General features: G+C 53.7%; 1 protein-coding gene across 1 annotated transcript in view; it reads right to left on the bottom strand.

The window, feature by feature from the left end:
- The window catches only part of CLMN (calmin), a 102,684-nt gene extending 76,203 nt beyond the window's left edge, over nucleotides 1-26,481 (bottom strand). Inside the window, exon 1 of the mRNA XM_090272140.1 lies at nucleotides 26,400-26,481. Within this exon, the coding sequence (XP_090128266.1) occupies nucleotides 26,400-26,481 (82 nt within the window). The remainder of the gene's footprint in view (nucleotides 1-26,399) is intronic.
- Nucleotides 26,482-27,552: the final 1,071 nt, after the last annotated feature.

Below are 27,552 nucleotides of genomic sequence, written 5' to 3' on the forward strand. Positions count from 1 at the left end.
GCCAACATCATACTCACAGGAAAAAGTAAAAGCTTTCCCCCTAAGGTCAGGAACAAGACAAGGGTGTGTGCTTTTACCTCTCTTATTCAACATAGTATTGGAAATTCTAGCCACAGTGATCAGATAAGAAAATGAAATAAAAGGCAACCAAATCAGAAAGGAGGAGGTAAAACGATCATTGTTTGCAGATGACATGAGCGTGTACATAGAAAACTCTGTAGACTCCACCAAAAAACTACTCGACCTAATAAGTGAATTTGGCAAAATAGTGGAATACAATGTCAATTTTCAGAAACCAAAGACATTTTTGTACTCCAGCAATGAAATATCAGGAACAGAAACTAGGGGGAACAATCCCATTTACTGTAGCAACAACCACAACAAAAAGTACCTAGTAACAAAGTTAGCCAAGGAAGTAAAAGACCTTTGGTCAACGGAAAACTACAGAACACTCAAGGAAGACATCAAGGAAGATGCAAACAAAGGGAGGCACATACCGCGTTCACGGACGGGAAGAATTCACATCACTAAATGTCCATCCTATTGAAAGCCATCTATAGATTGAACACGAGCCTTATTAAAATACCAATGACATATTTCACAGATTTAGAACAAATACCTCAAAAATGTATGTGGAACCAAAAACAACCCCGAATAGCCGCTGCAATCTTAAGAAAGAAGAACAAAATAGGAGGGATCACACTACCTGATATCAAACTATACTACAAGGCCACTGTAATCAAAACAGCATGACACTCACATAAGAACAGATCCATAGATCAATAGAACAGAATAGAGAGCCCAGAAGTAAACCCCAGTCTATATGGTCAACTCATATATGACAAAGGGGGCAGGAGCATAAAAGGGAGAGAAAAGAGCCTCTGCAGCAAATGGTGTTGGGAGAACCGGACAGGGACATACAAAAAAAATGAAACTAGAGTATCGACTTACACCACACACCAGAATAAACTCAAGATGGACAAAAGAGTTAAATATCAAGGAACTAGGAGTATAAATGACCCATGGACACGGACAACAGGGAGCAGGGGACTGACTGTGGGAGAGGGGCGGGGGTTGGGGGACAGGGAAGACCAATGGGGGCAAAATGGGGGACAACTGTAATAGAAAAACAATAAAAAAGAAATTTAAAAAAAAAGACTTAAATATAAGTTGCGCCACCATAAAAGTCCTAGAGGAAAACACAGGCAGTAAAATTTCGTATATCCCAGGTAGCAATATTTTTGCTGATATATTATCTCCTAGGGCAAAGGAAAGGATAAACAAATGGGACTACATCAAATTAAAAAGCTCCTGCACGGCTAAAGAAAACAGCATCGAAATGAACAGGGAACCAACTGTATGGGAAACCATATTGGCCAGTGGCAATCTGGGCAAAGGTTTGATTTCCAAAATATGTAAAGAACTTATAGGACTCAACACCAGGAAGACAGACGGTCCAACCCTTCATCTGATGGGCGAGGAAGCAGGGCCGGCCTCCCGCTGCCTGCGCGGGGCCCCGCCCTCTGCCTGCCTAACTTGCAGGGCTCCCAGGGAACCTCTTCAACCATGAGCTGCGAAAGGAGGTTGCTGCAAAGCCGATGCTCCTTCGGTAATGTGAATTAGTCATGAGTTTTCCTGAGCTCCGTCTCCACCTTGCAGGCCCAAACGGAGACATGGAACGCCAGCTGGTGGCTGTCTGTGGGGGGGGGGGGGGGCAGCACGGGGCAGGGCTCGAACATGTGGTGCCGCCCGTGCACCAGGCACAGCGCTGGAAGCTCCTTCTTTCAACACTGTGTGTTTCTTATTAGTAACCACTCAACATATTGTCTGTAGAAAATTAGGAAACTACTGGGCGCCCGCTGGTCTACCACACAGACAGAGCCATTGCCGGCAGCCCAGGGTCCACCAGGGGCTATTCCAGGAGGCAAACGCTCCTCTGAGTGTGTGCGGGGATTGCAGAGCAAAGGTACGGGCTGCACCAGATGTGACCATGACGGGGGCGGGCCCGTCCTCCCACCCAGGGGCCTGGCTGACCCCCTGGTACTGACCACCTGGGCACGGGAGCCCCGATCGGAGGGGCACTGGGGGTTCGGACGGCAGAGCAGACCCCCGCCCTGGGTGCAGAGGTGGCCGCAGAGCCCATGAGGACCACAGCCAGGATGGGTTGAACAGAGGACACGGGCTGCTGCCTCTAGGTGCCAGGCACTTCCCGAGCGTCTGTCCAGTCCTCCCAATCAGGCCGGGCGCTAGGCCCATGACGTCGGGGAGAAGCAAAAGGGCTCAGAGCGCTCACGCAGCTGGCCAGCGGCAGGGCTGGGACTCACTTCCCTCTGTCAGCTCACTGTCCACGACACTCCCCCCATGCATGCTTGTTCTGAAGTCGGACAGTCCCATGGAAAATGCAATAAATCACCATGATCTCTCTAGACCATTCCCAGTGGGCACACCTCACTCTCCCCATCACTGCTTCCTTTTCCTTCTGCCTGGATGCCTCCACCCCCACCAGCCTGTCTCTCTGCTGGGCTGCTTTCCTTTCAAAGGGCCATCAATCTTGGGGATCACACAGCCCCTTGGAATGCATCTGCCCACCTGTCCCACTGCCCTGCCCTGATGTGCACATAGTCTCTCCCTGTACAATGCTGTGGGCGTTCACAGAGGCCAGCCCTTCCCTACACCACCTGGTCTCAGGCCCCAGCACCTCCCATGGGCCATGTGACCTTGGATAAGTGCCTAATCTTCTCAGTGCTCAGGCTCCCCCTCTGCCAAACGGGGCTGATAACAGCATTGTTCCTGTGCACAGAAAGGCACTGAGCTCAGCACCTGCTGCAGAGTAAAGTCAGTGGTGATCCCAGTATATTAGTGGCTTGGTCCCGAGGGCCTATCTGAGTTAAGTGTTGAGTAAATAGGGTTGAACCACTGGATCTTGGGTATTTCCAACGTGTGTCCTCTGTTTATGGTGTTCTCCACAGTGCCCGCTCAGCCCAGACAGGAATAACCAGAGGCCATTCATAGAAAACACAGTGGGAATAATAAAAATGGTTACCATGGGGAAACTGAGTACAGTATATCATTCAATTTCCATAACAAGCAAGAGAGGAAGGAGTTACTATCCCGATTTCATAGATAGGAAAACTAAGGCCTAAAGAGGTTAGAGACTGGTCCAAGGCCCCACCGCAAAAACATGGCAAAACTGGGTGTTATGCAGTCTACTGGTTGTCTTTGCCACCCCAAATACCTGTTCTCTCTTTCCTTCATTGAAAGAGAACCACCTGTTCTTAGGGGGGTACCACAGACTCTATTTCTTAGCCTCCTTCCCAGTTAACAGCAAGTATGTGACTGGGAGACTGTTTTGTATGGTAGAGGACACTGTAACTGCTGCGCAAGTCAGGCCCGAAAATGGGACTTACGTCTTGGCCAAACGCGGGGAGCGGCTGGTAGACATGATCCTATGGCCACACTGACATCCCACACTCCAGCAGGAGGAACAGGAATGCAATGTACCCTTTGAAGCTTGTGAAGCCTGCTCTGCTTTGCGTAACTTCCAATCTATACCAACAGAATGTTTAAATCAAAGGAGCAGCCTGAACGTTGACACTGCATGCTGACGTCAGAAAGTCTAGCTGAATGTCACCATGTGCTCATGCCTATCTCTGCTCACTGACCCTCTTTACGTTCGGGTGGAGGGTTGCTTTCGGACACCATGCATTTCTGCACGTAGCCAGCACAATAAAAGCTCGGTTGAGAAAAGCTCGGAAGTGGCCCCACCTAGGGGCACTCTCCCTTCTCACCCCCGGTCATTCACCTCTGGGTCAATTTCTTCATCTGCAATCGGGGGACTGCTAGTTCAGAAACCCCGCATGTGACCAAGTGCTGGCCAATAAGGTGTAAGCAGAGATGTCACAGGCAGTTTCTTGAACTGTCCACTAAAGAAGCTGGCATCCACCCCTTGCCCATGGGTTATGGTCCCTTCCTCGTTCCTGCTGCCTGAAACTTAATGCAATGGCTGGAGCTCTAGCAACCACCCTGGGCCATGAGGTCATGAGCCACACAGGGGGGGTCGCAGTATTATGAGCTAGGGAGCCTGGGTCCCTCAGATTTTGTGGTACGCAATTGTCACACCAGCTTTGGGCTGCCTGTACAGAAATGCATATCCGTTTACAAGACAGTTATATGGGGCTTTCTGGAATGCACAGCCCATCCTAATCAAAACTAGATTGTGAGTCACCCCCAGGTCTGTCTCTTGGAGGCGGAAAAAGTAAAGGCAGGCCAGCTAGCGTGCTCTGGGCTTGGTGCCTGCTGGGGGCCAGAGGGAAAGAGTGGCTGTCAGACTCCTACCGGGGGCTCTCCCTGCAGGTCTCATTTTACTAGGCTTGAAAGAAGTCTGTAAAGTCTCATTTACAAGGTAAATCTATGCCCAGGGCTCAGTGGGATTCCTGCGGCTTTTATGAGGAAGAGATTTCAAAGATCCGCTTAGAAAGCCCTTACCTACATCAGCGGTCACAGGATCAAGAATGAAAAACAACAAAAAAACCTACTTTGGTGCAGGTCCGTTTCACAGGACACCCCAACATCAGGAAAGCAACTTGGATAAGGAGAGTCTCAGCTCATTAGCGGCTGCTCTCCCGTTAGATTTATGGTGGTATAACTTACACACGGTAAAATTCATCTCTTTTGTGTATAGTTCTGTGAGTTTGGGTGAATAAAGTCATGTAAGCACCACAGTCAAGCTACAGAACATCCTGTCACCCCAAGAAGCTCCTCTATGACGCATGGTAGACAAGCCCCTGCCCTCACTCCTTGGCTCAAGACAACCACAGATCCATTTTTTCATTCTGACCGTTTTGCCTTTTCCAGAATGTCATGTAAATGGAATTATACGTAGAGCCTTTAGAATCTGGCTTCCTTCACTTGGCATGGGTTTAAGATCCCTCTGTGTTGTGGGTGGTAGTATCTTTCCTTCCTTCCTTCCTTCCTTCCTTTCTAAGATTTTATTTATTTATTTTTAGAGAGAGGGGAGAGGGAGAGGGAGAGAAACTGTGTAATGTGAGAGAAACATCAACCAGTTGCCTTTTGCACGTGCCCCAGCGGGGGATCGGCCTGCAACCCAGGCATGTGCCCTGCCTGGGGATCGAACCGGTGACCTCTTGCTTTGTGATGTCACAATCTGCACGCCTACTCCCAGCTGGGGGAGACTGAGACTGTGTCCGGTTTGGGGCTCGTGCAAATAAAGCTGATATACCTATCGATCTGTCTCCATATAGCTGTGTGTGGACACATTTCCATTCCTCTTGGTAAATACCTAGGCGGGGAATCGATGCATTGAGTGGTAGCATGTATTTCTCTCTGTAAGCGACCACCAAACTTTTCTGAGGCGGCCACACTGTTTCACAGTCCTACCCGCGGGGCACAAACAATCCGCTGGCTCCACGGCCTCGCCAGCGCCCGCCCAGGATGACGGTCAAGTCACAGCACTCCAGGTATCCCATGATGCCAGTCATCCCCCCCACCCCCCGCCCAGCCCAACTGCCGCCACCGCCATACCCAGGGCCCCTCTGCGTCCTCACCCGTGGCTCACTCTCTGCCCCCACTTCCCCCGACAGGCTCCGGCCTCCGTTAACCACGAAGCGCAAAGAGAAGCCTGTTTCTCTCTCTTCATTACAGATGAGATATTTGCCTGATGGTGAGCGGATGGGTTCCCCTAAGCCAGTCCCAGGTCACCTCCCCTGCAGCAGCAGAGGGCTCCTCTGTAGGCAGCACAACCTTCCCGCGCTTTGTCCACCACCTCTGGGCACAAACCGGGGTGAGGGAACAGATTGCTCAAAGGGCCACACAGCGGCGGGCCCAAGGACCCCGGGGGTGGGGGGTCAGTTGGGCAAAGAAATGGTAACTTCGGGGACAGGAACGTGACCCCCTACCTGCCAGCGCCCCCTCCCTGCAAACGCACAGTCTGCATAAGGAACAAAGAAGCCTTCCGCTGGGCTAAGGAAAGCTTGGGCCTCACGCTGGGCCCAAGCGTAACTAGGAGGACAGTGACCATGCACTATTTTCTTAAAAAGGTACACCCACGCCTGCAAAGGGGCGCAGACGGGTCGGCAGAAGCAAGCGTAACATGGAGATGGATGCACAGAAACGGGTAATGACTACCAGTGTGGGAACTATGAATTCACAAGAAAAGACCAGCAGGGACACCAAAAGTGACAGTGGCAGTTGTGTGAGGGTGATAGCCCCCAAATATGGTTATAGGACTTTTATAACCCGAAGGAAAACCGACACCACCACAGACGATGGGCCCAGTGGCCGCCCGGGATCGGAGAACACGCTGGGGACACAACGGACCAGGAGAGTGCCGGTTTCCCTGGGTGCGGGCGGGAAACCCGCCCCGGGGGTCAGGGGACTTGACCTCGGCTCCATGGCTCCAGCTGCAGGGGTGGGCTCTGTTTTCAGACAGAACACACTTTCAGGGCAGGGCTGGCCTCCCCTCCCCTCCCTTCCCCTCCACCCCCCCCCCCCTCCTCGCCCTCTGTTACACACCCTCATCACTGGCACCTACTAAAACTGCCCACTTGCACCCCCATCACCACTTTAACTGTTTAACCTCAGACCTAGCTCTGGGCCAACTTGAGGCCCAAACAGATGGACCCGTGGGGGATCTAGGGCCCCTGGAGAGAGGATTCCAGGCACATACGTGGCCCATTTGCTCAGAGGCCACTGGCTTCTCTGCACTGGGTGTATGAAGGCAAATCAAGGCCTCTGGCCCACGTTGCTGCCTCCCAGGGCACAGGACAGGACAGGGCAGCATCACCCTGGGGTGTGGAGCCTGTGGATCAGCCAGGGTGGCCCATCTGACTGCAGCATAATGTCCCCAACAAACTTTGCTAAGAAATGAATGCTGCCGAGGGCAGGGACAATGCCTACGTGAGGGTGACAATGTCATGCTGAAGAGGGGGTGCATGCATGTTGCACTCTTACCAGGTGTGGAGGCTTTACGGACATCCTTGCATATGAACAGCTCCACGAGATGGGGACACGGTTCACCTCCACCTCATACACAAGGCACCTGAGACCTCACAAGGTGATACAGCTTGTCCAGGGTGCCAGGGGATGCCAAATCAAGGAGTTTCTTTCCTGTGACAGGGTCCAGGGTCAGGCAGGAGTCCCCTGGAGAGTCTCAGGGGCGACACGGGGCAAGGAACTCAGAAGGAGGCTTGGGCTCAGAGCCACCACACAGGAAGAAGAGAACCATGAGCCCCGGGGTCTGCAGATCAGGCATTAAAAGGTCTTTAGAAATCACTGTCTAACCTAGTCCTGCGGAATCGGAAAAAAATTAGAGCTCCACATGTGGCATCACATTTTCTAGTAGCCATATTACAGAAGGTCACACAAACAAAGGGAAATTCATTTAATAATACAGTGTTCCCTCCCTTATCGCAGGGATTACGTTCCAGACACCCCCACGAAGTAGGAACCTTACATTTATTCTACACTCTTAAACCTACGTAACTTTAACAACATGCGTATACAGCACTGCAAAATCCCGTGATATAGCGAAAAATCCGCGATAAATAATTAAATATAATATTTTTAAAAATCCCGCGGTACAGTGAGGCCGCAATCAGTGAACCGCGATACAGCGAGGGACTGCTGTATATTTTATTTAATCTACTATGACAAAGTATTTCTGTTTCAACATGTAAGCGATATTTAAAAACTATTAAGGAGATGTTCTACCTTCTTTTTTTCACAGGAAGTCTTCAATTTCTAGTGTGTGTATATTTTCCACCCATGGCACATTTCAATCCAGACTAGACACAAGTCCTCAACAGCCACAGGTGCCTGGCAGATGCTATAATGGACAGCTCAGGTCGAGCCCCTTGGTTTGCCCATCAGACATTGAGGTCCACTAGGGGACTGAGTGGGGTCAGAGCCACCCACTTGTCAATCGTGGTGCCAAGCTCAATTTTGATGAGGGGCTGGCATGGCTTGGTGGACAGAGCACAGGTTTCAGAGTAAAAACGAAAAGAAAGATCCAAAGCCAATTCTGACCCTGCCTTTAGCTGTGTGACTATGGGTCATGTACTTGACCTCTTTGAGCTTTAATTCTTCATATAAAAAATGTAGATAATTTCCCTACTCATATAGTTGTGAGAATTAAACATAAAACACCCAGCAGAGTTCTTGGCACATAGTAGGTGACATAGGTCGGAACATATTCCCATCATCATCCGCTTCATCATCGCATTTTAATCATCCCCAATTCAGAAAAGTCATGCTGGAAGGGAGGGGTCCTCCTCACTGGGGGGGCAGGTCTGCCTAGACCGGGAACAGGGCAGGAAAAGGAAACGAGACAGGTGGGCATGGGGGAAGGAGAGAGCACACCCATGGGGCACTAGAACCACAGTGCCTGCTGCACCCTAAAGCACACAGAGGGTGAAACAGGAGCGCCCCCAACTCCGTGGGCCAGCGTCAGAGCCAATCTGGGTGCTATCAGTGGCGGGGAACAGGGAGCCCCTCTCCCAAGCGAGGCTATTTTATCTTTTTAATCCTCACCTGAGGACATTTTTTTCATTGCTTTTTAGAGAGAGAGGAAGGGAGTGAAAGAGAGAGAGACATCGATTGGTGGCCTCCGGCATGCGCCCCCACCAGGGATCAAACCCGCAATCTGGGCATGTGCCCGAACCAGGAGTTGTGAATCGAACCTGCGATCTCTCAACGTATGGGATGACACACCAACCAACTGAGCCACATGGCCCAGGGCCAGAACAAGCCTATTTCAAAGGAAGTGAATCACAGACCTTTTGGTCTCTCTGTTAACGGCCCAGAACCTCAGTCTATCGCTTGGCTGAGTGGGAAAAAATTCAGAAGACATGCCCATCCCCCCCCCCTGGGCAGTTCAAGGGCTCTGCACACTGCGTCTCCAGGTCTAACACAGCCCCGAACACGACCTTTGTCAGCTCAAGCCAATGGAGCCACGCCCATGAGCCATGCTCTGCCCACCCCAGCGTCTGGGCAAGTAGCTCCCTCTGCAGAGACGGTTCTTCTCCCCTTTCCACTTATTCTTCTCATGTCAACAGTCCTCCGTGGGACCTGATGTGGGCTTCCCTTATTAGACGCTCTCACAACAGCCCGCCACCACAGCTGGGGCCACGGGGACTGATTCTGCCACAGAGCAGAGACGAGGTCTGTGTGCCCCTGGGGCCCAGGAGAGTGCCGGCCACCAAGCAGACACTCGCTCAGTATCTGTTGAAAGTGGCTGCTGCATGAAGTTAACTCAAGAACCGGAAGGGCTCTGGCTGGCTTGACTCGAGACACAACTGGCCATGTTTTGGAAAACAGAAATAAAAGTTGCAGCATCTGCACCTGGTACATGAAGTAATTTCTGTGGAATAATCCCCAAGGGCCGTGCCCTGTCGTGTCACTTGGCTGGGCTCTCACAATGACGGGAGAGAACTCGGTTATAATGGGCGCAATTCACAGAACAGCTATGACATCGCCTATTGATTTCCCAGAGCCTCAAAGCTGGCGCTTCGGTCAAAGAGCCTTTGAGAGAGGGACGCACATCGTCACCGCCACTCCTCTGAGCAGGAAAGCCGAGAGCTCTTTGGAGAAGCAGTTTCCCCCTTGTGTTTGCATACATGACACCCCACTGACCCTCACATGTTGGGGAGATTTAGACGGTCACAAGACCCGCATTTTGTAGGCTCAACCTGGGGCGCTAAACCGTGTGTAACATGTGGGACATCCCACCCAAGGAAGACCATCCTGGTCCCCAAACCAAGAGTGTCCCCCCACTACTCACACAGTGAGGAATGCTGGCCGCGAGCCAGCCTGAGCCATTCCGCAGGAGAAGGGGCAGCGGGGAGTTCAATGAGTCAAAAAGGTCACGTCATCACTAATAAGGACCCACGAACACCGTCCCCCTCGGGGCCCCGTCTCCACCTTCGGAACACCCCAGCACATTCCGGTCTCTGCACCTTGGCTCACAGAAGCTTCCTCCCTCACCTGGAGGCCCGCCCCTGCTCATGTGCACCTGCCCCCGTCCCCACCCAACACCAGGTCCTGTGACGTGGCGTCCTGCTGGATGGCTCAGCCGCCGTCACCTCTCCGTCTCCGTGGGATTCCACGCCTCCAACGAGGCAACTCACTGAGGGCTTGTCCAGCCGCTGCCCTGTGGCCTCCACAATGTGAACCCAACATAGACACCAAGCCTGACCTCAGAATACTGAGCAATGGATTCACTCACCATCATTCAGTTGAATGGCGACCAAATTATTGACCTCCACACTGAAAAATTCCCCTTCTACTTTAAATAGAGAAACATTTATGCCAAAGGTCCCAATTAGTATTGGGCGCTCAGCATTCATGACTTCACTGCACCTTCCAAACAACCCTGGGAAGGCGTTGCCATTATTAAAGTCACATGACAGGTAGAAGAGACCCGAACTCCACAGGGACGTGTAATTGGGCTAAAGTTCCACAGCCACAAAGAGAATTCGGAGCTAAAATTCAAGTCCACACCTGGCTTCAAGCACCTTCTCTCTCCTTTGCGGCCAGGCAGCCTCTCCTGTGTCTGGTTCTGTTCTTACTGATCAGCTGTGTTGACCTGGTAATGGCTCTGGGATACAAAGGCATCACTTCAGAGAACCTGGAGGGTCACTTATTGATTTGCTCTTGACTGGAATATGCAAAGGGTGTGTCCCCAGCACTTCTCCTCCCTCCCCTGCCCCCCCCCCCCCGCCCCCAGTGATCCAACCCACCCCCAAATCCAGAAGATCGAGAAAAGTCAGCCAGGCAGGATATTCTCTAATCTGGCCATGAAGTACAGCTTAATTTTAAAAGCCTGGCGCCAGCCGATCCTCCCCAAGTCATCAGTGTCTTTGGGCTGGGGCAGGGCTCCGACATCAAACTGTAGACACCAAACAACCTGTTCCCTCAGCGGTTCTGTTTTTCTCTCCCGAGGAGCCAGGGCACCCCGCGGGCAGCGCCGGCTGCAGCTTTGAAACAAGGACAGCGGCAACCAGAAGGGAGCAGTGCTCAGTGCAGGGCATGGTCGGGGGGATCCAATTAAAAGCCCACCTGCAGAGCCGAGAGGAGCCTGGACCTGCTGATGGAGATTTGAGGCCTGAGAGGACCTTGGGGGCAAGTTTGTTGGAGGAAGTCCCTTCGCCTCTACAGCTGTACCCCCTGGACTCACCCCCAAGGCCGTGGGCCCACAGCCCCAGCTAACCAGAGCGTGTGGCTCAGAAAACAGCGAACAGTGTGACCAAAACCTTTCTGCAATTCCCCCCCATTTCTCCTGGTAGCCAGCAGTCAGCAGCAGTCCCTGGAAAACAGTGGAAACGGACGGGGACGTAGCCAAGCATCTTTGCACTGCACTTGAATCCTCTCGGCCAGGGTGGACGCGGCACCCGCCGGCTGGCTTCCTCCCCCACCATCCCCGACACTTAAAGATGTAAGGGAGCAACTTCTCAGAGCAGGGACAGACTCAACAGGGGCTTCTCATTTCAGTCCTCCTTGAAACCTGACTGACGCGTAGAGTACAGGGACCATGTCTGTTGTGCAGACTGTGTATTTAGAAAATAAACCCTCAAGGATGGAAGGAATAGAAGAGAGGGCAGGAGCCCAATCCCGCAGGGTGGAAAGAAGACAGACCTGCGGTACCTGATGGAGCAAAGTCATGAACTCTGTGTCTTACGAGGCAACGAGGAAGGACAGAAACCAACCCGTTTACAGCCCCGGGGTCCCAAAGGTTCAGAAGTGGGTGGTGGCCGGTATCTCTGGGCACGGGGGTGGGAGGGGTGGAATGGCGAGAGGATTAAAGGACAGAACCAGCTGGGTCCCCACATCTCCTAGCTGCGTGACTGACCCTCCACCATCAGGCACAAGACTGGAAGTTTATTCTCTGGAGAGGATAAAACAGAAGATCGCACTGCTAATGGCACTGAAACTGGGCGGACTAACCGATCTGATGGCAGGCTGGAAGCCGAGGCCCTCCCTGCCCGAGCCTTCGTCTCCATTTGGCTCCCAGACCCCCACTCCTCACCCCTAGCAGCTTGGCCTTGACCTTCCTCACGGGAGATGGTAAGACTCTCCCATAGGGAGTCTGACCAGCCCAGGAGAAGAGACCTAAAGAAGCTCCCGGTCCAGAAGTTTCCACACCCAACTCTAACACGAGAGGACAGCCAAGGGCTAGGAAGCAGCTAAAGAAAGAAGGGTCTAACATGAAAGCTGCAAAGCAAATCCACGTAAAGAGGGGGAAGCACAGCACACCCACTATGTGCCGGCACACCCACTGCGTGAATCATAAGCACCGGCCCACCTAAGCCTTTCTGGCAGCTCATGAAATCACCACAGCTCGCGAGGCAGATCTCAATATTACTATTCTCACTTTATAGATGAGGCGTTTGAAGAATGGCGAGGCTAAATAACCTGCCGGATGTCACAAAGCAAGTAAGTGGCCGCGCTGGGATTGAGACGGAGCCACTGGTCCCTGTGCCCTCCACTGCTGCCTTCCGAAGTGCCGCCCAGCCACCATCACCCACCGTTAGCACCCTCAGCATGTAAGAGAAGGTGCCGCGGCCCTGAAATAAGACTGGGCCGCTCTCAGGACTGAGAAAGAACTCCTGAAAATTAAGAATGGGGTCGGTAAAAATAAGGAACAGAAAATTGATGCAATCTCCCAGAAAGCAGAGCCAAACGCAGAAGGGATGGGAAATGGAAGAGATAAGAGAATGAGAGGATTAGTCCACGAGGCCCAATTGCCAAACAAAAGGAGTTCTAGAAGATTAGAGAAAACCAAGGAGCAAAATTTATGATGGAATAATCCAAGAAAATTTTCCAGAACCAAAAAACATGGTTCCAGGTGGTACTCAGCATAACAGATGAAAAGCGACCCACACCAAGGCAGGGTACCCTGAAGTCCCAGGGCACGGAAGACCAAAACAGGATCCTGTTCTTCCAAAGAGAACCAAACAGGTCACACCAAGGATCAGGAACGGCCTCCACTTCCCAGCCGCAACCCTGGAACCAGAGACCATGGAGCAAGACGTTCAGCTCCCTCTGGAGGAAAATGATTTCTGACCGTGAACCGGCTGGCTGCCCAGCTAACCTAGCCACTGAGAAGCAGAGGACGATAAAGTCACTTTCCCATGGGCAAGTCCTCAGAAAGCCTACCGCTCCGGTGTCCCTTCCTCAGAAGGATGTGCTCCTGTATCCAGGGGGTAATGGGAGATCTGGCCCAGAAGACAGGTGAGGGAAATCACAGGTGATGGTGACAGAGCGCCCAGATGACGGCCAGGCCCAGGTGCTCACGCAGTCCAGGATCGGACATGCTCAAGAAGAGGAAACTGAATTTCCCTGACCCACCCAGACTACATGAGGGGCTACCTAAAGCACTAACATAAAGTTTAGGGTGAGTAATAAGCACCCACACCATCAACAACAGACACCTTGAACTCCACAGAAACCAAAAAGTAGAGCAGGGAAGGAGACGTGATCATAACTTACTACGCGCCTGAGCTCAATAGTAGTGACAGTGTAAACCCCAATGATTGATCTTACCCAAACCATGATATAAATATATTGGGAATTGGGGAGGACAGCAAAGCTCTGAGGTCAAAGAAGAAAAGAGGAAACCTACATCCTTACCTTCCACAGGTAAGACATCAGTGCCTCGAACCAAAAAAGATAAAGTAACACATGCATGTGATTTAGAGACATGGAGAAAAATACCAAAATCATCAGCTCAAAAAATGTGCGAGTGATTGATGCCTCTGGAAAAAGGGTCAGCGTGAGGGAACCAATGTTTTTCATACCAACCACAGCTCTGCAAGGTTTGGAAAAGGCAAGGGTTCTGTGCCCTCAACCACTGCCTTTCAAAGTGCCACCCAGCCACCGATGAGCACAAGAGACATCAATGAATGTTCTAACAACCAAGAGCAGTTGGACTGTTCTTTTTCACAGCAAAGATATTGTCAGGCTCAGACAGCTCCAGCTAGTCAATACTAAAAAAAAAGGCTAAAACGGAAAACCCAGTTCTTCCAGACCCAGAATCTACCCTTTCCTTGAGTGTACACTCATACATTCATCAGATAACCTAAGCACACACTGAGCCTGCGACAGGAGGCCGGGTGCGGGGACACAGTGCTGGACAGGACAGGCCCCAGGACCCAACCCAACGAGGCTTCTGGTTGACTCAGGCAAACCAACAGTAAATAAGCCATCCCTAATAACAAGTACAGCAGTGCCCATCCTGGTCAGTTACAGTCCATCAAGGGTAACACTTGTTTGATTCCTGGCCTCCTCTGCTAGCCCATCATTGGTCCTGTGGCTTCACCGAGCCTTGTCGCCTTCATTTCCTCCCAGGTAAGCCATCACACGCCATTTCATGGCACAGGCCCTACAGCCCTTCTGGGAACTCACCAAGCCATCACTCTAGGCCTGCCAACACCCCGCTTCGCCTGAGGCCTGAGGCCCGAGGCCCCAGCTTTGATTTGGAAGGTATCATGTTTTGTTTTGTTTTAGACCAGAGTCAAGCTCAAAGGCCAGACCGGCCCTCCAGAGGAGAGCTCCACACAGTCCCTCGTGTCCATGAAAGGAAAGTGAATACCTTGTGCACACTGGCCTCCGGCAAGTGCTGGTGACTATGGAGGGACAGGGGAGTCTTGGATGCCGGGGTGTGGAATGGAACCTCAGGTGTCTGCTCAGTAGCTGTGGGACAGAGCCAAATGGCTGGGCCCCTCTGGGCCTCTGGGCCTCCGTCTGCAGTTGTGACACCAGCCTCAGAGGGCTGTGGTAGAATCTATTGGCATAATGGAGATGACCATGCTCTGCCAGCTGCCATCACCACGCTATGAGTCAGGATGAGGAGGAAAGGCTGGTCTCCCACGGCCGCCTCCCACCACTTCTGTCATAATTCAAGGTTACAAGGATTTCTTCTTGTCAGCCTCTTAAAATGGGATCCTTGACCCCACTCTTCTCAGACCTGCCCCTGGGAATCACTAGTCAGGAATCATCAGTGAGGCATTTAGACTTTATTTTGTCACAGTATGAGAAACCTGGTATGTAAGTGACGATATAAGACCGAGTCACTGAACCCGCGCTGATAAGCTCAATGCCCGAGGCTGGCTGACTTCTTGCCCAGCATCCCTCAGCCTGGCTCAGCTTCTTTGTGGCTTCTAAGTCAACTGCCCTCTCCACAGCCAGGCTGTGATCTAGTGCTTATCAAGTCTCGCCCCCTGCTCCAAATCTTAGTCCCATCAGCCCCCTTCTTAAATCATCCCCCCCAACTTACTCCATCTTCCTTGACTGCATTTTGATTCCTGGTTCTACCACTTATTAACTCAGCAGTTTGGCATTTGTGATTCTCTAGCTCAGTCTTAGCGTTGAGGGGATAGATAGCACCAAGCACGGGGGCTCTTTGGGATATGTAGTACAATGTCCAGCAAGTGGTCATCTCCGCATCCCCCACGCTCCTCATAATCAGGACATTAGTGTCCTATAACCAATTAGGACAGTCACTGATGTAATTGGGTTTTACACAACCTGTCCTCAGTATCATACATTTCCCAGCAATACTACCCCAGATTATCTCTGTCACTCAAGTCAGGACGTTGCTAAGTCTGCTTGACAATGAAGGGGCCAGGCTATAGCATAGGGGACCCTTTAGTCACACTGCCATCTTCATTAGGAAATTACAGGGCCATCTGATTGCATTTCATCCCTGCTTTATAACAATAAGTAGAAACATAAAGAAATGGAAGTATCATTATCAGTGATCACTACTGTTTTCATCAATTTAATACCATGGAGACAACAATGGAAGCGGAGCAGTGAAGGTTATGGGTTGACCTTCAACTAAGAAGGGAGGGAAAGCTCATAAAATTATAGGAAATGACAGAAGTACAGTATGGTTGTCATCCAACCATGCTTTAACAGTGACGCATGATCAGGATTTTTCTTCCATTCTCTGGGAATTTAAGTTCCTCGTAACACGTATGTCTAGCCTTTTAACACTTGATGCCATGCAACCAAACATTGGGAACTGTGACATTCTCTTGTTTCCTAAACAGACTTTGATATTTCACATCAAGTGGAAGACTGTTTATAAAAAACACCCCGGACTGGACCCAGGGCCCACACAACAGGATATGCTCCTCGAGGCCACTGTGATGTCACCATCTTTGTGCCAGGACCCCTGAGCATAGACGGGGGCCTGTGACATTGACTCCTGGTTACTCAGAGCCCTGCGTGTATCTGGGATCACACCACCACTACATGGTGACTGCTAGACAAAGTCTCTGCTGGCCCAGGCCGGCTCCTTCTCATGCCCCTTGTCAGGCAGCCTCCCCAGGCTCCACAGCCCTGCGACCGGAGCCCAGGTCTCTGTACTCCCAGCTCAGGCTCGATGCCACCGCCCTGGGTGTCCATCAAACACCCATGGAACCTAACGAGCAGTCCAAGTGTGCGGGGATCTTCAATGCGTCTCCCGGAGGAAGAAGACCAGAGCCACTTGTAATTCACATGTATATTAGTTTCCTGTCTCCTGCTGCTGCCGTGACACATGACCACACACTCAGTGTCTTAAAACAACAAAAATTGATTATCTTCTAGTTCAGAAGTCCAAACTGGGTGTGACAGGCTGACACCAAAGTTACCAGAAGAACTGTGCTCCTTTTAGAGACTCTAGAGGAGCATCCATTCCCTTCTCTTTCCGGCTCCTAGAAGTGGCCTGTGTACCTCATGGCCCCTTCACTCAGTGGCATCCCGTTGACCTGTTTCCCTCATCTCCCCCCACCCCCAGCCCTGCCTCGTTCTTATAAGGATGCTTGTGATAAACCAACTGGACAGCTGGGTGATCCAAGATCAACCCCCATGTCCAGACCTCTCGCTTAAATTACATCTGCAAAGTCCTTTCACCAAGTCAGCTACCATGTTCCCAGGGGCTGGGGAGTAGGATGTAGATTTCACCAGGGCGGGGGGGGGGGGGTTGTTGTTCAGCCTACGACAATTTGGCAAAAGGTTGTGAACACCTACTTCTCTTGGGGACCTACTCAGGGATGGGCCCCACAGAATCCAGAGGTGGCGGCCATGAAATCCAACCACGTGGGCGCAGGCTGGGTTCTGGGAGGCTGTCCAAGATGCGATCATGGTCATTCTCTGCATGAGGAGCCTTGCAAATAAAGACCCAGGGACGAGAAAGGGTGTGGCCTATCAGGGAAATGAGAAGATGTCTGCGGACAGTGGGATCAGGGTCATTCCAGGAAGGCCAGGAGAAGGGAGAGCCAAGGCACACGGGAGGGCTTCCTGGTGGAAGACACAGAGGAGGGCTTCCTGGTGGAAGACTGGCATGGAGAGAGAAAGATCTCTGGGTGGCAGGGTCAAGGCAGGACTGGAGCCACGGAGGCAAGAAAAGAGTGATCCCTGCTACTGAGGGTAAGGATGTGCCCAAAAGCAGGCAGGAACAGAAAGGGGTACATGAGAGAGACACTAAGGGCCAGGACTGATGGGACAGGGGAGGCCTGGGAGGGGCGAGCAGAGGATACCACTTGAGGGCTCAGCCATCTCACCACCAAGCTGGCAGGTCATCTCTCTGCCCTCTCCCCACCCCCCGCCCCAGTTCCCAGCTAGAAGGCCCCAGAATGCTGCTTTTTAAGTATGTCATACTGTAGAGGATTAAAATAGTTTAAAAAACGAGAGGGATATAAATATCGCAAAGGCGCTGCCCCCATGGAGAGCCCCCAGGAGACGGAAGCAAAAATGACGTCATCAGAACCCCAGCTGCCTTCGGATGAGACCTCCAGGTCTCCGGGAGCTGAAGGTCCTGCTGGTTGACATCAAAATGACCCCAGAACTTCTGCAAATTCCCCAAATCCTGCCTGGCTTTTCCTCATCCTCAAGGGCTTTGAACTATAATCTCCAAGAAACATTGGATCACAGGGCTCAAGAAGGGCAAGGAGGACAGGAGAGGGTCAGCTGCACACGCTCCTTCTGGGACCCACTTCCAGGCCCTACACCCCCAATCCGGGCCACCACGCTACTGAAGAACCCCCTTTCCTCCACCAGCCACCACACATTGCCTGGTCCCTGGCTTCACACTGCCTGCCTTTGTGATTACAGATTTTTCCCTGCCCGCCCCCAATTCTTAAAGCTGGATTTGGCCACCCCTCCCTGCCTCTCCCTGCAGCACCCACCCAGTGTGCCCTCAGTCCTAACACCCTCATCACAGACTCATGATGCCTCCACCGCTGGATACTGGGGACTCCTGGAGTGTCCCATCCGCCCCTCCATCCCAGGACCCAGCATTCCAGGAAGGCTCTGCAACTGCCCTTTGACGGAGTGGCCAGGCTCCAAGTGTGAGAGTCCATTTCTAAACCAGACACAGAACCCACCCCAAACGCATGTCAGCCTCTGCAATAAGGCCGGCCCATCACACCGACAGCAGGCGTTCCCAGCTGGTGTCACCACGTGGGTCTCCTCCTTGTCACCTGTCCTAAGCCGGGGTTTAGAAAATAAGGAAGCGCTGTGGATACCCACATTCCGAAAGAGCCAGAGAGTAAATATTTCTGGGCTTGTGGGTACTTCTCGTCGGCAGCCGTCCGTCTCGAGAGACGATGGTGTAGCTTCTTAAGAGTCTATCTGCACCGCCGAGAATGGCTGTGCAGTCCGACTCAGGAGTGACATCGTATCTGTCTCCTCCCGTGTTGAATCGACATCTTGCGATGACGCTGAAGCTACAGAGCCTGGGCAGGGTGATATGGAGGGTCTGCTGTTGCCCATGCAGCAGACCCCCCCTCTCTTCGCAGCTGAAGGGTCCAAGGGAAAGACGGAGTCAATACAGCTTGGCTTCAGGTGCGCCGCAGGAGTTGCCGGTGTTGACTACAACGTCAAACCGCCTTAGGGACTCCGGCTCCGGATTTTCTGTCGGGGTTTACTCCCTTAGCCTTTCCCCTGAAGAGGTATGCCGCAAGGCAGCGGAGGTTTTTTGGAGTCAGAGTTTTCCTTCTCTGATGTACCCTGACTGGAAGATCGAACCAGCGACACTTAGCTCGCAGGCCGACGCTCAATCCACTGAGCTAAACCAGCCAGTACTTCTAGGTCACAACTAAACTGCCACTGTAATCCAAGTGCAGACGTGGACGAAGTGCAGACCAATGGACACGGCTGTGTCCCAATAAAACTTTATTCACAAAATAAATATGGCCCGTAAACCATAGTTTGCCAATCCCTGCTCTGATAAAAAAAAAAAAAAATAGTAAGAAGAAAAGGAGACAGACCAGTGAGGGGGGAAAAAAAACAGCAAAAATTCTTTAAAGTCACACTTGTGATTTGGGATGCTGCTTCTAATTCCTTCTGTGAGGGACACAGTTTAAAGAAAGGCATGCAGGGAGCGGTGGGGGAAATAGGGAAAGGTTTCTATGGCAACAGGGAGTTTACTTTTAATGGTTCCACCACTAAATAGACAATTACTCGATTTTTCTCTCTTTTCCTCTGAGGCAGCGCCGACGTGACCCACAGCGTGTCGGGCAGCGGGACTCTGCCCAGCGCCTCCGCCGTTGGGTCAGAAAGCCAATGCCAGAGTGCCCCACGGGTCACGGAGGGCTGTGACCATAACTGGGGCCTCTTCAGCAAAGGGCCGCTGTTCCAGTCAGACGGCCCACCGCCCCCGTGAGGTGGCATGGCCCTGCTCTGATGGGGTCACGGTCCACACAAGCCCCGGCCGCTGACCAGTGACACTGGCGGAATCTCTTCCAAGGTCTGCTGCCCGCCGGACCACGGGCCTCCCTCGCTATGCTGACAAACCACTCAGGTGACAGGCTCCTTTCACCCGAGCCCAAACACTCTTGCTCCTCAGTACAAATGTGCACGGGCGAAGGCAGGAACCCCACCTCCCTGGGCACCTCCAACGGTGTCCAGCTAGTTCAGAGCAGGGGCCCCACACCTCCCCTGGGCTTTTTAGAGTCACCGTAATTTATCAGCCCAGCAGAAGCTAAGAACGGACACCATTTACCAATGTGCAGTTTTATATCAAAGTGGATGAACTGCCACCTGAGCTACGCAGGGCCCTTAGTGGGAGTGAGTCTCCAGCACCTGACAGAGAAAAGAATTCAGGCGCACAGCCAGCTGCGCTCAGCGGTCCCCGGAGTCCCACGCCGGCCGCCCACCCATGTGTGCCAGGAACCGGAACGCGATGGCTTTCTGTGGGCATGCTGTCCTTACACCACCTTCCAGGGGACCCATTGGAGACTGAGAGTCCCACCCTCCCCTTTGGTAGGTAAGGAAACTGGAGCACAGCGTGGGGGAGAGATTCCCCAGGATCCCAAGCAAGTTAGCAGCAAAGCCAGGCCCCAGGCCCCGGGTCTAAGCCGCCGTGTCCCGGCCGGGGCTTCCCCACCTGCGCGACCTGCCCAATCAGCTCCTCCTGGCGAGGGCCCTCGAGAAGAATCCCCACCCGGGTCAGGGATGGAGCAGGGACAGGAGCATGGCTTCTGCGGGCAGGATCCAGAGTTAACGCAAAGCCAGGACTTGCTTCCGGCTGGGGCCTGAGGGCCGCGGCTCTGCTGGTGACTCGCCCTCTGGAGCAGAGCCAAGCACACAGCCCGGGGCAGGGCCCTCACAGGCAGCAAGTTCCTGGAGGACATGAAACCTCTGCATCTGATTTTCTTTGGTTCTGATCCAGAAACCTCCAGGAGCCAGGGGAGGCGGAGGCAGGAGCCGGTCGTCGGGCTCCTTCTCTGCTCGGGGTGCTGACAGCTTTGGCCACCGTGACCCCCCCTGACTCCCCTGCTGTGTGCACCAGGGATCTGGGGGGACGAGGATGGGACGGGGGGGCGGGGCAGGGTGCTGTGTGCAGGGAGTGGTGTGACACTCCAACTAGACCACAGAGGGCCCGGCTCCCCAGGCTGAGGGGCCTGGACTTGACCCTGCCAGCCGGTGCAACCCGACCTTTGTCCCAGCTTGGCCTTCGTGGACGCGGAGGCTGTCTTAAGTCCTGGGGTGGACCAAGGCACTGCCCTGAGCCCACAGTGTGGCCATGGAGACCGAGCGAAGGGATGAGCAGGGGCGCATGGTGGGTGGCTGGGTGGTGGGTCCCATGGAGGCGGCGAGGCAAGGCCCAGAGCCCTAAAGAGGCCACGAGGGAGTCGGTGCGAACTTGGAGAGGGCCTGCGCCTGGCTCTGAGCCATGGTCGGCAAGGCAAGGGCCGATTAACCGCACAGGCGACCCCGAGCCGGCTGCCCCACTGTCCCCACCACTTCCCTTTATTCTACGGGCAGCAGCAAATTCATGCCGCCAAGTCTCTGCTCAGCCCTCAGGGGCCGATTCTGACAGCCCCTCCTCGGAGAGGCCTTCCCAGCTCCCAGCCACGAGGCCACCAGTGCCTTGACAGGATTCAGAGAGCAAGTGTGCCAGGGTGCATGGGCTCAGTCTGACCCAAGTTCAAATCTCGGCTCCTCTTACCGGTCCAGGACCTTGCACAGACAATTGCCCCTCTCCATTTCTGCAACACACACCAACCTCAAAGCCTTGTGGACATTAAAAGAGAAGCGGTGAGCTCTGGGGACCCAGGCTGCTCTCAGACGGGTTAACTGTTACCATCTCTGTTTGGCAGCCAATCCCAACTGCCCCCAAACCCAGTTCCTGTTTGCGACCCCCAGGCAGTCCTGCTTCCTAACAAATCCTACTGGAGACACTGAGGCAGGGGTGGGGAGGCTGCTCGGGGAGCGCCGGCCGGCAAGGCTCAGCGGGCAGGGGTCTACAGCCCCTCGTGGCCCCCCTGAGCGGCAGTGGGAGCAGCTGTGTGTCTGCCTAGCCCAGCCGCCTCCAGCCCTGGGTGCTCCCACACAACGAGGGGCAGGTTCGTAGTACCATACACACTGATACCAGGGCGACAGGAGACAGGCCAAGCAGAACTGCCATCTGCGCTGCCAGGAGCAGAATCTGCAGCCCCAGTCTGGCTGGGCGCCCATGAGGGCTTCACGCTCCTCAAAGGCTGGGGGAAGAAGCAACTCTGCCTTCCCTGGTGTCTGCAGGGCGCTCTATGCTTAGCACACGGTTGCTCAAATGAGCAGGGAAACGCTGTGGTCTGGGGGGTGGCGGAGGCTTTTTACAGGAGTGGGAGCATCTTCCAAATCCTGGCCCGACCCCACCCTTCGGCCAGCAGTCAAGGGGCCCCAGGACGAGTGGGGCGTTCAGCTGGACGCTAAAACCAGCTCAGAGAGGGAGAGGAGACAGCCACAGGGGCCTCTCCATCAGCAAGGCGCCGGAGCCCTGGCTGCCCCGCAGCAGAGACTCGTTAACCGGCTGCCTCCGTCCTCGATTCTATCCCACAGGGCTCCAGGGATGCGGGGCCGCCAGGGGAAGGCCGCCCACATCCTGCAATTCCATTTTCACCTCTCTGGAAAGGTCAACAGCTTGGGCCACCCCCGTTTCCTTGCAAGGGACACTGTGAGGGTGGCACAGGCAGCCTGTGCCCAGAGGGACACCCGACACTCTGCCAGAGTCATTCATTCACACACAATTTTATGAGCCACTGAAGTGAACATATCAAGAGGGACTTCACCCGTCTGGGTGGCAGCGCAGCAACGGGTGTGACAAGCCACCTGGGAGCGGCCAAGCTTTCTGCCTGGTTCACCCGACCTCAAAGCCAGGCCAGGAGGTCCTCCTTCCGACACGTCCCGGGGATGACCTGGCGATGTCACAATGGTACCCACAGGGATTCCAGAGTTCCACGGTTCGGGGCCAGAGACAAAGCTTCAGATGGGCAATGAACAGAGGGAACATACTCCCCGCTAACGTAAACATGTAGATAGAGAGAACGATGTTAAAAATGCAGGCAGGTTCCTGAATCACCTTCCCTGAAATGCGGCGTCCTCAGGGCTGACCCTGGAAGCAGCTGGTCCCAGGACCATGAGTCAAGGTCTCTGAAAAGAATCAGGACTGTCTGACCATGACAGCAGCCACCATCGGCACATGAAGGCTGGGACTCCTCCTCCGTCCCGACAATTAGATTCATGAAATCCCTCTGTACCCACCCTCCCATCACCACGACAACTGCAACTACCTGTGCTGGAAGGAAGCACACAAGTTAAAAAACAAGGCTTCTAATAAATAAATAAATAAATAATAATAAAAAAAACAAACAAGGTTTCTGCCTGGATTCCTCCTGCCCCCCCCTCCCCCCCACTACCACCCACGCTGGGTTCGGATGAACAAGGCCCCGCCCACAGCCCGCAGAGCTGGTCACCCAGACTGTCCAGGGCCTGCTGACACCCACCAGCTGGTTTGGGCAGATGCTCTCAGCATGGCGTGGGGTGCCTTCTGGACTTGGACCTTTGGTTGGGACTTCCCGAGTACCCCAGCGACAAGGGAGAAAATGTCTGTTAAGCATCCAGTCACGAGAAAGGGAAGCCAAGGGGGAAATGGAGAGAGAAAGAAGACAGAGTCCTGCCCCCACCTCCTCTCCCAGCCTCCTCTCAGCCACGCTGGGCAGGGCAGCGAAGCCAAAGCCAGCAGGACTAACAGCTTCCTTCCCCTCACGCTAGCCTGAACTACGAACACCCCAAACGCCCCCCACTGATGAACAGATCAGCTGTGGTGCATGCATATATCATGGACTGACCGGTCTTCGGCAATAACAAGGACCTACGCACAGCCTGGTCCAGGCTTGGGAGCCGAGACGGATGCGTATGCTGGACACTAGGGGTGTTCCCCCCTCCCCCCAAAAGTACTGATACAAGCAAGGACATGGATCAACTGCTCCAATGTAATTCAGAACAAAAAAAGGCCAGTTAAAAGAATACGTACTGTTCAACTCAATGTTATGTGAAGTTCTAGAGGCAAAACAATAGTAATAAAGATCGGAATAGCAGTTGCCTTGTGTGTGGGGGAGGCGTTACTGACTGGGGAGGGAGATGAGGCACCCATCCAGGGTTCTGGAAATCTTTTGCGTCTTGATCTAGGTGATGTTGTACCCATATGTAAAAATTTGTCCCACTCATCCTTAAGGTTAATGCATTTTATATCCACATATGTAATCATATATGATTACAAGAAGTCCATTCTTTTCCATAAAATAAGACACATTTTTCATCTTCACCAGTAACTATTAATTTGGATGTTTTGAGTATGTTGGCTTTCTTCTGCATGGTATAACATTGATTGTTCTCAATTAATGTCTTGATTTGATCATTATCAACTTAACTGGACTACCCAACCGTGGAGCATCATCCAGCGAGAAATCTCCAGCACGAAACTTCACAAACCGCTTTTGACATGTTCCATCAGTCACAGCACCTTCTCCATACACTGCACAGATCTTTGTGTGGTTCAGCTGTGTTTTTACCTTTCTTGAAATAATAAAGCATACTATACTAAAAATGTTGCATATTTTCTTCCACCTCCAATATTAAAACAGCTACACAGAAATTCACCAATTGTGATAAGTTTTTAAATGCACGTTGGTTCGACAGATGTCACAATACAATCTAACAAAATTGTACTGAATGGCGTTAAAGACAGCTAAGCGCTACTACAGCCATCTTATGGAAAAAACTAAACGGACTTTTTGGCCAGCCCAATATAATGCATGTGCATAAATTTAAGTTTATTTTCTTAATGACAAAGCTTTTGATGCTCAAATTGTAACTGGCATTGCCTAAAAATGAAGACAGTTCAGCCCGCTCAGTGAGCTCCTACCCAGACTTCAGGACCCATCTCAAATTATCCCCATTCGGCGAAGCCTTCTTTCACAGTTCTAGCTGTAACTAACTGCTCACACTGCTGGACATCCCTGCATAGAAATTGATCTCCTTTACATTGGGAGCTGATCCGAGAGGAATGTAGGAAGTTGCAGCAAGAATTGGTAAGAATGTGTTTATTAAACACCATTAACTGCCACATACACACACACACACACACACACACACACACACACACACACACACACACACACACACCTGACAGCCCAAACCAGATGCCATCTTAGCAAAAGATACTAATACCAATTCCCCAAAAAGGATGTCAGTTCTCAGGCAACAGGATCCGGGCATGAGACCTTATCAGAAGGAATCATTTTCAACATCTCCAGCCTGATCCTCCTCCTTTTACAGAAATCACAGCCGGAAGAGGTCAGGGGAGCCTTGAGCAAACTCAGTTTCCACTGGCCATGGCAGTAGACTCCCTCTCCACTTCAGGTCACCTCTGCCCACACTGTCCTTGCCCAACCTAGGGGTGGAGCAAGTCCACCTGGGCTCCCAGGAAACGTTCCACAGGGTGTAATGTTTAAACCTGACTGCTCAGCCACCACCCCCCAGACTGCTCCCTGCCTGCCGGGGCTTCCTGACCCCAGCGCAGTAAAACCCTGCCAACTGCTGGGGGTGGGGGCTGGGGCCACAACAGCCGCTCCCCTCTCTGTCCAGGCCTCCCAGCTCTCTGAGCTACCCCCAACCCTGAAATCTCTAGAAATCCAAGCCTGTAGGGGAAAGTGCTGCAGAAACTTCCCCTGCCCAGATCCATGTGCACGAGGAGAGACCGGAAGTGGAACTCCGTCCAGTTCACCAAGTTCACTTAGGAAAGAGAGAGAGGTCAGCAATGCACCTCCAGGGAAAGCAGCGTTGTTTGGTGGGTGGGGTGGGCCAGGAGGTGCTTGTGGGTGACTTTTCTCCTTGAAATATGTTGGTGCTGAGTTTCCACAATGAATAAACTCCTTTGAAAGATGAATACATGTCCTCTGTGGCAGGAGCCACCCCTAGCCCTTGTCAGAGGCCCTGGCCACCGGAGTCCCTTGTACCTGGTCCCCAGGTAGGCGCTGGCCCCGGAGCCCCGTGTCCCGGTGGGCGGGGCCTCCCGCCGCCTCCACACTTGAGCCCGGGCCAGGGGAGGGGCAGCTCCTTGAAGAAAGTAGCCGGCCCGGGCTGGCTGCCCTTCTGAACGCACGGATCGAGCCCCCGGCCCGTTCTCCCTGGCCGGCCCGCAGAGGCGCCGCCCCGTGCAGCCCCGCAAGCCCCGGAGGTACTTAGGAGGTGTGCGAATTCACACGGAGGCACAGGCGGGCGCACTTTCTCCTCCCCTCCGTGACCTGGGCCACCCTCCCCGAGCGCCCACGCACAAACTTCTCCAAACTCGCAGCCGTGGCTGGAGGGGAGCCGTGACGGCCCGCAGGAAAACAAATGGGACCCCGGCCCCACAAACACACGCACGTGTGCCGCCCCACCCCCGGGGCCGGCGATGCTGGGGTTTGCGGGCGGGGCGGGGGTGGGGGGCTCGGCCCCTCTCCTCCCAGTGAGTGGCAGACGCGGGGTCGGGACCCGACAAAGGGTGGCGCGGGGCGAGGTGCCCGGTGTGGGATCGGCTCCAGGGCGACCCCAAACCGGCGTTCCTTTCCGGGGAGGCTGCGGCGCGTTACCTTGTAGGTTCTGGACTCGGATGTCGCTGATCTGTCCGATGAGCTCCTCGCGTTGGAACCAGTCCCATTCCTGAGCAGCCATGAAGCGCGGGCGGGAGGGCCGGGGCGCCGGGCCGGGCGCGGGCGGCGGGCGCGGGGAGCCTGGCGGGCGGGCGCGCGAGCGGCACGCACCCGGAGAGGGCGCCGCGGAGCGGGAGGAGCGGCGGGCGCGGGCGCGGGCGGGGCTCCGGCGGGGCGGGCGTGTTGGGGCCGCCCCCGCCGCGGGCAGGCAGCTGGCTGGCGCGGGGCGGCGGGTGCGGGGCGCCCTGGCTCGCGTTCACTCCCCCATCTTGGGGCGGAGGCCCCGGGGGGTGAGGGGAGGGGTGGGAAGGGAGTCTGGGCTCAGGCCGTTCCCCCCCCCCCCACCCCGGGTGTTTGTTAGGTAGATTGTTTGGTTGCAGACACGCAGTGATGAGCCGCGGGGTCCCAACCCCCAGATTGTGATGTCCTAGGGGGTGGTGGGCTGGATGACGCAGCCACGGGGTGAGCCTGAGGGTCCCAGGACCCTGCCCAGAAGGGCCCGCCCCGTCCCACCCCAACTCGCAGAGCCGTCCCTCACACCCGGTCCCGGGGATGACCCCCTCCTACACACACAGGGGCACCCTTCAAGGCAGGTCCCTCTGCCCCCACTCAGTTTGGAGAGGCAGCCCCCTGCAGGGTGGGGGGTGCTGAGCGGTGCCTGTCCACCGCTGAGGGCACCCCCAGGAGAGGCCAGGGCCTGGGAAGGGGCAAGCGAGTGTGGAAATGGAGTTAGGGGAGGTTCTCTTCTATCTCCAAATTGGGGGGTGGGGGTGGCAAAAAGGACTTCTTTCCTAAATTTGAATATTGGGGACCTTTCTGAGGAGGAGGCAGAGGCAGCAGACTCCTGTGGAGCTAGGGTCCCCGTGAAGCATGGGCCTATCAGGTACTGCGTGTGTGTGTTTCTTTTCATTCTTGAGCCTTGCAGGATCTTATCTTGTTTGGGACTCACGACATGCCTCAGGCAAGTTCTTTATCGGTTTACAAGCAGGGAGAAAGTGACTCTCTGCAGTTGTGGAATTTGCCCACGGCTGTGGAATGAGTTAGGGAACCTGAGGCACCAGCCTCCCGCTCAGTGCTGTGGCCGCTTCCAGAA

Source organism: Furipterus horrens, unplaced genomic scaffold (assembly GCF_987537825.1).
Source record: "Furipterus horrens unplaced genomic scaffold, mFurHor1.1.pri manual_scaffold_3, whole genome shotgun sequence".
NCBI classification, from domain to species: domain Eukaryota; kingdom Metazoa; phylum Chordata; class Mammalia; order Chiroptera; family Furipteridae; genus Furipterus; species Furipterus horrens.